The 10,582-nt window shown below is 54.5% G+C and overlaps 1 protein-coding gene across 1 annotated transcript; it reads left to right on the top strand.

The window, feature by feature from the left end:
• The first annotated feature begins 324 nt into the window (after positions 1-324).
• Positions 325-6,605, top strand: KLHDC7A (kelch domain containing 7A). The gene has a single exon (XM_082402903.1). It carries the CDS (start codon positions 578-580, stop codon positions 2,966-2,968), a length of 2,391 nt encoding a protein of 796 aa, XP_082259029.1. The 5' UTR covers positions 325-577; the 3' UTR covers positions 2,969-6,605.
• Positions 6,606-10,582: the final 3,977 nt, after the last annotated feature.

Below are 10,582 nucleotides of genomic sequence, written 5' to 3'. Positions count from 1 at the left end.
CTGCTGCTGACTGCGGACCCCACCGTGGGGAACAACCAACCTCAACAGGAAGAAAACAGACCCGGGAGGTTCTCCTGCCACACCTGCCGTGGCTCCACCTGCCCCACAAGTCACCACACCCAATCCTCCCAGCCCAGTGGATTTGCAAAAGAGAAAACAGAACACACACACAAATAACCACCAATCCCGTGTGTTTCCTGGCATCCGGTGACTGTTTGGTCAAGAGCTCCCTCCCTCTTTGTGTAACCGCTGGACACTCCTAACCCCCTCCAGCTGCTGCCGGCTCGGCTCGGGTGGCTGATCACAAGCTCAGCCCCCAGGCAGGTGCTTCCCACTCCCAGGGAAAGCATCAAAGGATCCAAGGAGGCCAGCAGCCGAGATCTGCCAGCCCTAAGCCCCACTGGCCACCCTCTGCCAGCTCAAAGTCACCTTTGCTCCAACTCCTCCGCTGGCCAGCCGGTCAGAGCCAGCCCAAGACCCCCTCCCTCTCAGCCCGGCAGGAACCTGGAACCATTCCCCACCGGGCAATCATTAATCGGATTCTTGACATTCCTCTGCCCCAGGTCGGCTTGGGGACATGCTCCCCAAAGGAGGAGGAGCAGAGGCCCAGGGCTGGCATCTGGACATGCAGCTGATGGGCAAGGTGGTGCTGTCTGCCGCTGCCCTGCTCCTGGTGACCGCAGCCTACAGGCTGTACAAGTCAAGGACTGCCCAGGCCCCACTGGGGGGCGGGAACGCCAAGGCTGAGGCCAAGGAGGACGCAGAGGGCTCCAGGCAGCCTGCCATCCAGGAGGCTGTTTCCGGGGCACCACAGTGGGGCCTGAGACGCCGGAGAGGAAGCAAGGGGGCCGGAGTATCGCTGGGCTGCAGCTGGGGGAATCCGGAGGGTTCCGAAGTCCTGGCAACAGGAGCGTCTCCTGCAGACTCAGAAGCCCGAGAGACTGGGAAACCTGAGAGGAAACGTGCTGGTGAGGAGCAGGGTGGGCAGTGCCCGGACTCTGGCCTGGCCACTCCTCAGTGCAGTGGCCGGGAAGCCGGAACAGCTGCTGGCGGTAAGCCCGAGCTGCCCCGTCACCCCCATTGGTGCAGTGAACCCCAAAGCTCCCTAACTGGCCTCGCTGCAGCGGACGGCAGCGGTGTGAGTGGTGAGCTCGCTCCATGGCGGGACAGCAGATCCCAGGAGCAGCTGGGGGCCGGGGAGCAGGAATCCCCCGACCGGTGCTGGGCGGCCCACACAGAAGGCAAGAGTGACATGAACAAGAGCTGGGTCTTTACCCGTGTGACAGGGGTCCACAGGGAAGAGGCTGGGGCCCTCCGGGCTGCCTCGGAAGTGGGCCTGGCCCTGCGTCAGCAGGTGGGAGCCGCCGATGCCTCCTATACCTTCTTGTCTGTGGCCCGGGTTCGAGTGGAGGAAAATTTCATACCAGAGAAGATGGAGGGGATCAGGCCCAGGCTGAAGGGCAAGGTGTACGATTACTGTGTTGAATCCACCTCTCAGGCCACCTCCAGGGGCAGGCTGGCCCCCAGAACAGCAGCCCTGGCTGAGGCTCCGCCCCCTGTGTCAGTGCCAGGCCCTCTGGGAATGGGGCCAGCCTCGGGAGGCCAGGCCGATGACAGAGTAGGTGGAGTGGAGACAGCCGCCTCCCCCCAGCCTGTGCTGTCATCCTCCACACAAGGCTTCAGCAGGAAGGAGAGCCTCCTTCAGATCGTGGAGAACCCGGAGCTTCAGCTGCAGCTCGATGGCTTTGGGGACCCTGCTCCATCGTGCCCAGACCAGAGCGCCCTGCCCACCAGCCCCATATCCCGGGGTTCTCTTGGGTCCAGCTCAGCTGGAAGCAGCGGGAAGCCCCACCTGCACTTCGTGGCTGGGGCCAATTTCTTTCACCTCCCTCTGACCCCCGGATCAGCCCCAGATGTCCACCTGGATCTGGGCAATTGTTATGAGGTGCTGGCCTTTGCCAAGAAGCAGAGCCTGGAGACCCTGAAGGAAGCCGCCTACAAGGTGATGAGTGACAACTACCTCCAGGTCCTGCGCAGCCCGGACATCTACGGGTGCCTGAGTGGGGCAGAGCGGGAGCTGATCCTCCAGAGACGGCTCCGGGGCCGCAAGCACCTGGTGGTGGCGGACATGTGCCCCCAGGAAGACTCCAGCCGCCTCTGCTGCTATGACGACGAGCGGGCTCTCTGGCACCCGCTGGCCCGTCTGCCCCCTGAGGCTGTGTCCCGGGGCTGTGCCGTCTGTAGCCTCTTCAATTATCTCTTCATCGTGTCCGGTTGCCAGGGGTTTGGGCACCAGCCCTCCAACCGCGTCTTCTGCTACAACCCGCTGACGGGCATCTGGAGTGAGGTGTGCCCTCTGAACCAGGCCCGCCCTCACTGCCGGCTGGTGGCCCTGGATGGACACCTGTACGCCATCGGGGGTGAGTGTCTGAACACGGTGGAATGCTACGACCCTCGCCTGGACCGCTGGACCTTTTGCCCGCCGCTCCCCAATGACACCTTTGCCCTGGCGCACACAGCCACGGCGTGTGCCGGAGAGATCTTCGTCACCGGCGGCTCCCTGCGCTACCTGTTGCTCCGATTCTCGGCCCAGGAGCAGCGCTGGCGGGCCGGCCCCACTGGGGGTGGCAAGGACCGCACAGCCGAGATGGTGGCGGTCAAAGGCTTTCTCTACCGCTTTGACCTCAACCGCAGCCTGGGCATCAGTGTGTACCGCTGCAGCGCCAGCGCCCGCCTGTGGTACGAGTGTGCCACATATCGGACCCCTTACCCGGACACCTTCCAGTGTGCCGTGGTGGACGACCTCATCTACTGTGTGGGGCGCCAGCGCACCCTCCGCTTCCTGGCCGACTACGTCTCACCCAGGTTTGTGCCCAAGGAGCTACAGAGCTTCCCCTCTCCTCAGGGCACCCTCCTGCCCACCGTCCTGACCTTGCCCGGCCCTGATGTGCCCCAGACCAGGGTCTAATGGCCCCTCTGCTGGGCCCCTTCTGCAAAACTAGAGGCAAAAAAACCCCCTACCCATCACTCCATGGGCCATTTCTGGGAGATCAGGTGGCCTGGGAATCTGGCCAGCAAGAGGTGAATTCCAGTCCTGTCTCCGCCACTGGCTGGACTTCTTAGCTGCATCTTTGCCCCCATTGGGCTGCAGAAGCCCAGTGTGGAAATGGAACTCGGGGCTGGTGCTCTGAGGCCCAGGATGCCCACGTCCGCAGGGATGACCATCACCTTGCTTGAGCTCTGAATGGGGGGCGGGTACCAGGACCCCAGCAAAGTTCAAGGGCACAGCCTTTTCACAGTCCTGGTTCCAGGGGCCAGTTGACCCCCAGTGACCCCTCAAGCTGACCCTGCTGGATCTGGGCTAGACCTCCATAAGCCGCCAGGACCTCTTCCTAAACATTGGCCACTGAGCCCCAACCTCCAAGATTCCCAGAAGCACCTGGGACACACAGGTGGGGAAAATGAAGGGAGGCGGCTCCAGCAGGACCAGGAAGGAGCCCAGGAGAGCCCCAAGGGGCCCGGCCAGAGGGAGAGATGGTTGGAAAAGCAGAACAGCTGAAGTTGGAAGAGCCCACGGGAACTCTTGTCTGCAGAATAAATTGACCAAAGCCCACTTTAATTTTTCTCATTACCTGGAATTCTAGTGTACTGGAAGGAGGAGAAACCTCCATTTTCAGCATCCATTTGTAAAGGCACATCTTCTTGCAGGGTTTACTGAGAATACAATTGATTCTGAATACGAGGTCTCAGGAGAGCGAGGACTCTCTCCACCGTCTGCTGGGCCCACTGTTACATGACCACTGCACTCTCTCCCCAGATCGCAGCCCCCTTCACAATACAGCTCCCCATGCAACCCAGCCCTCACCTTGGAGCTGGGGGGACAGCCGCCACCAGTCAGCCCTTCCAGGTGGTGAGAGGTGATGGCATCCTTTGCCCTCCCTGTGCCTTGCGGTCACCTGGTCTGGCCTCATCAGACAGGAGAGGACCAGGGAGGCGCAGGTCCATGATGGAACTGAGGAACTAGAAGGTTCTAGTAGTGCATTGGGAGACTGGGATCTCCTTTCACATCAGGTTTGGTAAATTCTCAAAGGGAAGAAACTCTCCAACCTCAGGAAGTTACCTTTCTTCCCGGAGGGAGGGGAGAGAGACTGGTCCAATCTATTACTGCAGCCCTGTCCCATCTCCAAGGGAGACACATATACAGAAAGGAGAGCAGCAATGCTCTTGGTCCCAGCCAGAAGCCAGGAAGCTGGGACTACTTCTAAAGTGACAAGCTGCATGAGGAAAGAAGCAGAGAAGGGAGGTGCACCAGGGCAGGTCCCACAGGTGGGATGGTACGAGTGTGCCACATATCGGACTCCTTACCGCTCAGACTTCAGCATCCTTATCTTAAAAATGGGAAGGACCATCCATGTCCTTCTCTGCCTGGGGGATAAACGTGAGCACCTGGAGAAAGTTCTTCCCAGTTCCGCGGGGTCCTGGCAGGAGCTTGTGTTCACTGCAGCTGTTGGGGATGATCTGGGGTGGGGGATCTTTTTGGAAGATGCAAGATTGGAACAAAGAATGAGAGGAGGTTGGTACAGAGACGAAGCCTTTTCTTGGACCGCACAAGGCCACCTTCCCTATTCTAGGGCCTGGGAGGCGAAGCTGCTTAGTTTATTTCTAAGTTGGAGGCTGGGGAAGGAAAGATTGCTGGGACTATGGCTGGAGCCTGCGGAGGGAGACCTCCTCCCCAAACCCCTCCACCACAAAGGCCATGCTCAAGCTCAGAGTCAACACTCAGGCATGAACCTCCAAGGGACCCAGGGGAATTGGAGATGTGATGCCAGGCAGGGAGAAGGGTTTGCTCAGAAGGAGAACCCCATCTGGGAGCTGGGGCAGGTAGAGCCAGATCCAGCCCCAGGGGCAGGTCTCCGGTAAGGAGGCAGGCAGAGCACAAGGCCTCAGCCAAGCTGGGTAGGGTGTGGGGAAGGGCTCCAAGCCAAGGCTGAGCTAGGGATCACTCTGGAAAACTTCCAGAAGCCCATTGCATACATATGGCAGGGACTAGGGAAATGGATCAAGGGATAAGGCAGCAGAGCTTGTTCTAGATGGTGGATGTGGTCTTCATGATGAGAGGGAGAGCTGAGACTTGAGCCTGGATTCAGGTACGCCACACATCTCGTCTGCCTCCTATGGTCCCATGGCAGATATCACTAACCAATCACCATGTCTTTTCTTGTTGAGCTCTTTCAATGGCCTCAGAACTCTTTCAACATGGAGCCCCAGCCAGTCATTACTGATAGATTAGAGCTGTACATTTCTTATTCCTGGCCTGGGTCTCCAGAGCTGGGTTTAAGGATGAGAGTGGTCAGGGCTGTCGTGTTAGGGCAAGGTTCAGGGGGCCTGCAAAAACCACCTGGGGCCATGATGGTCAGGGTTCATTTACAGACTGTTTAAGCCAGGCACTGTTCCGGGTGTTGGAGATACAACACATCCCTGCCCTAATAGACCTCACATTCTAGCTGTAGAAAACAGGCAATTTTAGAAAACAAATACATAAACAAACAAATAGAACCCATGCTGCATACAGGCCATAGAGAAAGAGAAGGCAGGCAAGTGGGATCGTGCAATCAGGCTCCCTGATAAGAAGAAGCTGGGCAGAGCCCTAAGTGGAAATCTGGAAGATGCAGAGACCAAGGCTGGCTCAAGGCCTGGGAGGGCTGGCTCTGCCTTCTGAATGACTTTGCCACGCCAGCAGGGGAGGGCAGGAGGGCCTCCCAGGCACTCCATCCTGTTGTGTGAAGAGGGCAGGAGCCCAGCTGTTTGCTTTAGCCTTTCCTGTAAGGGACAGAATCTCATTACACCAACATTTATGAAAGAAGGTCTTTGGATAGAGGTAAGCTACATTCCCAAGAGAGAAGTAGAGTTTGCACCTTTAAGGGTGTGAGTCAAAATAACACACAGACGCCACACCTGAATGTTTGGCTGGGTGTCAGTGAGCCCATATGACTCCATGAAATCAGAGTCTAGGATTTCCACTTGACCTTTTTAATAGCCTTGTCTGTTGCCCTCTAGCCCTCAGCCTCAGAGTGACTTGTGTGTCACTGGGCTTCTCCATGGGTCATCTGTTCCTGCTTTCCCAGTAAGAGTTCTTTCTTCTTTAGGAAACAAACAAACAAACTTAAGTTTGTGTTGCTTTGCACGTTAGGCCAACCATGCCATTATCGAACAAAAATTGGAAAATAGAGAAAGGTATAAAAAATATCCCCAGTTTCGCCACCCAAAGACAGAACCCCCCCACCCACCCACCGCTGTGGTGTAGGTCCCTCCGGTCTGCTTTTCTTGTGCATGATTTTTGTTTGGCTTGATTTTTGCCTAGATGTGATTGTGCTGAATATACAATTCAGTTGCTTCCCTTTGTTACTTAGCTTTATAGAATAAGCATTTTCCCGTGTTATTACAAACCCTCGGTAAACATCATTTCAATAGTTGCACAATATTCCATCCAGTGGACCTGCCATGGTTTATTTAAACATTCCCCCCTCCTTCAGGCCTATAGATTTTTTTTTTTTTCTGTTGGTTTCTTTTTCTATCATAAATAAAACGTCTTTTGTTTTCGCGTTCCTCTCTGTCTGAGGCTTCCATCAATGTTTACAAGAGAAGCTCAGCCTCGGTTCTGTCTGGAAGAGCCAGGTTGTTGAAACAACCATAGAAACCACAGCAGTTGCCTGGGGCTGGGACCTGGGCCCTGCTTTTACTGTAGGGCACAGAGCTTCCCTTGGACATGACCAGCAAGAAAGGCAAGGCCGGAGGCCTTCCTGTCCTATGGGATTCCCGGAGCCAGGATGTAAGATAAGGACCCCTGCTCTGCACAAGCCAGGAACTGAACCACGTGCTTCCTACAACTCCCCTCATTTATCCTCACAACAAGCCCATTTTACAGGTGAGAAAACTGAGGCTCAGTGAGTTCAAGGAAACTTGCCTCCATGGCAAAGTCCAAAAGACCCTCAATTTCCTTAAAAGCATCCTTAAACCTGGCCTGCCCACTCTCAGCACATTGCTATTTCCATTCCCCTACCATGAGGTGCAGAGCCAAGGACTTGGCCTCAGCTGTCTCGTGGGCTGCCCCTAATCCCTGTCCATCCCCCACCAATCAATTATGCTCTATCCTTGAATTTGGAACTCAAAAGAAATTGTCTTAAGCTCTCTGATCCTCCATATCTGCAACTGTAAAGTGGCTTTGCCGCTGCCAGCCTCGCGAGAATGTTGTAAGAACTAACAAGAGAATACGTGTAAAGCACCTGGCTGCTCCAGTGGTGCTGCAGTGGCTGCTCCAGAAGTCGGCCTCAGAAGAAGCATCATCTTCTGCAGGGAGGGTGCCCTGAGCCACCTCGGGGGGAGGGACCTCTCCTCCTCCCACTCCCCTTTCTCAGTGTCCAGGCCCCTGAGGAAGGAGGTTGTCTGGCATTTAAGCCCAAGAGGCCCCATCATGTGTAACAAGGTGTAGGGATTGGGGGAGGATGTTCAAGTTATGCACATTTTAGACCATCCAGGCTCTGAGACGAGCCTGTACGACCCTCTACCTGGGTGAGTGACTGGTTGGCATGAGCTTCCCAAGCTCAAAGCATTAAGCATTTCCCTGGGTCATCCGACAGCCGTGGAGAGCTTCAGAGCCTGCTCGAAGTCCCTGGAAACCTTGAGAAGGTGCAAGGTGGAGGGGGCTCCTTTCTCTTACAGGTGGGGGGTAAGAGCCCCCTCAGAGCACCTGGGAGGCCCGTGCGCTGTGTCTGGCCTGCAGATATTCTGAGCCCCAGACGGGTGCCTGGCACTTCCCACCTTGGTCATCCTTACCTGGAAGGGCCCTGTGGCCCCAGGGTCACCCTCGGAGTCCCCTGAAGCTGCAGCTCCAGCCAGGAGGAACCCCCTAGGCAGATGGGAGACTGCGGTGGAGGGAGGGGGATGAAACACAAAGGGAGGAGGTGCCTTCAGGGAGCGGAGATGAGGAGAGAGGCAGCTGGGGAGCCAGAAGAAAGGATAGCCTGAAGGCGAGTCTCTACAAACAGCTGAGACTCAGGTTTTTTGAAAAGTGGGATGTGGGTCAAAATAAAACAAAATGAAAAAGCGATCAAGTCTCTGTCATGTTTCTGTGTGCAGGGAGGAGGGGGAGACACGGATCTTACACCAGTAATCATAACGACCTCGTTCCCCACACCCGGCTCTGTGCAAACACTTAACCATCATTCCCTCGTCCAATCCTTCTTGAGACATCGCTGCCTGAAAGTGATTACCGTCATGATACGGGGGAGGAAACGGAGGCAAGACGCTTCACGATGATTAAAAGTTACTACTTAATATCTATTCTAACGTCTACCTTATCATTATTAAAAAACTCGAAGAGAGAAATTAATCACTGTCAATATGTTTATTGAGCGCTAATTGAGCGTCAGCAGGCGCTGTGCTTATATGATCTCATTTTATTCTCAAAACTACCTGGTAGATGGCAAAACTGGCCAAATTCTTCCCTTCCCATCAACTTCTCCGCCCTTGAATCTGGCAGTGGCACTTGCTTTAACTAGCTTGGGCACCGGGTTTACTCTCTTGTGGTCCTTAGAAACCCTGACATTTCCACCATGTGCACAAGCCCGGGCTAGCCTGCTGTACACACAGGACACACATGGCCCTCTTACCAGTTCCCCCCAGTCCACAGCCAGCCAAACACCCGAGCCACTGACCACCAGCTGACCACAGATGCCCAAGTGAGCCCAGCCAAGGCCAGCAGACCACCTGACTGAACTCAGCCCAAAGTGCTGGGAATGAAAAACATTGCCTGCCATATCAGTAAACAAAGGATGTTGCAGCCATCAAGCGATCACATCACAGCCGCCCCGAAGGTGAGCCCTGAGGGAACTCAGGATGGAGGCAGGATGCCCCCCATCTAGCAATCAGCCGCTGCTGCCACCCCAGAAGTGCACCCTGAGGAGATTTAGAGTGAGAAGCCCAGGATACTTGCCCCAGATAGCTGAGGTGGTATCACAGGAATAATTTCAATGAGCCCAGACTTTGCATTTTCCCATACACAGAAAAGTGCTAAATTTCTTAACTTGAGATATCTGGTTTTCCTTAATTAACAGTAGTCTTTTGATGGTCTGACTATCTGGTTTTTGTTGCAAAACCCTATATATCCTGTCCCGCCCCCTCGCTTGCCTCGTTGGAGCAGTCTCTCAGAGTTACCTGAGATGCTGCGTCCCAGGCTTAAGTCCTCAGTTTTGTCCACTGAATAAAACTCTCAACTTCTAGGTTGTGCATTTTTTTTTTCAGTTGACATTGCCAGTCCACTGACTCATGAGCAAAATAGCAGGCTGTGGGTTTAAGCCACTACATTTTGGAGTGGTATGGAACTCAGCAGTACACAAGCGATACAGCAGTCCTGTAATGTACACACCATTATCACCATTTTATAGCAGAGGAAACTAAATTTCAAGAAAGTGAACTCGCTTTCCCAGGATCATACTGAGAGAGAGGCTGAGACACCAACCCAGGTCTGCCTAACTCCAAATCCTGCATCATTCATCATTCAGCCATATGATTCTGGTTCTGTTTTAGCCAGAGCCAGGACATTGGGGTCCCTCCTGGTGAAACTGCTAGGGGGGGCTCTTAGGTGCTCCGGTTCTTTATGTCTCAGCACCGAAATAATTCAGCAAGAAGCAAAGTAATAGACAAGAAGTGATTTATTAGAATAGGACGCTTGTGAGGCTTATAAGCAGGCTGGCGAGATCTTCCCAGAAAGAGTAGGTCAGCTCCTTGAAAACTAATCACTAACAGTTACTGATGGCCAGGCTCTGCTGTAAGCACTTGACTTGCAGTAATTCATTTATTTCTTAAAATAACCCTGTGTGTTAGATAAGTTACTATTTTGCACATGAGGAAAATGAGGCTCAGAGAGTTTAAGTAACCTGCCCACAGCTGTGTAGCCAACACGTGATACCCCAGGGCCAGCCCAGTGTCATCAGGAGACAAATCAGCTATGAGGACAGGGAAGGCTTTGCCTCCTGCCCTTCTGCCCCCCAGCATGTTGGGGTCAAGGCCTTGACTGCCTTGCTCCCTGGATCTTGTTCCCATGAGTGTCTCCAGTGTCTGGTCCAGGATCTGGCTCAGGGCAGGATCTCAGTGACACTTTACTGAAAGAAGGGATAAAAGTGGCAAGTGCCACTGTATGAGACTGCCTGGCTTCCAGGCTGCTTGGACCCCTCTTGATCTTAGGACCTAAACCCCTGCTGGTGTTTTTGTGGACTCCCTACAGCTTCCTGGTATGCATTTGATCCCTGGGGTGAGGATTGGAAATCCAAAATCCTGAGGCCACTCGCCAAAAGCCATGGCCCTTCTCATCACTCAGAAGTTTAGACAGAGATTTCAAATCCATCATCGCCCCATATCTCAGATGAAATAAGTTAGGTTCAAACAGATCTTGTAGCTGTGATGTCAATATTCATCTTTCAAGGACTTGACCATGTGGCCTCATCATCTCGGGCCCAGACACTCCCCACCCCTCAGTCGGGACACCCCACGCTGCACACATAACCCCCCCACTTCTCATTCCACA

Source organism: Balaenoptera borealis (assembly GCF_965194805.1).
Source record: "Balaenoptera borealis genome assembly, chromosome: 1".
Taxonomy (NCBI): Eukaryota; Metazoa; Chordata; class Mammalia; order Artiodactyla; family Balaenopteridae; genus Balaenoptera; species Balaenoptera borealis.
The sequence above is the reverse complement of the archived record's forward strand: the minus strand, read 5'-3'. Positions and strand labels throughout refer to the sequence as shown.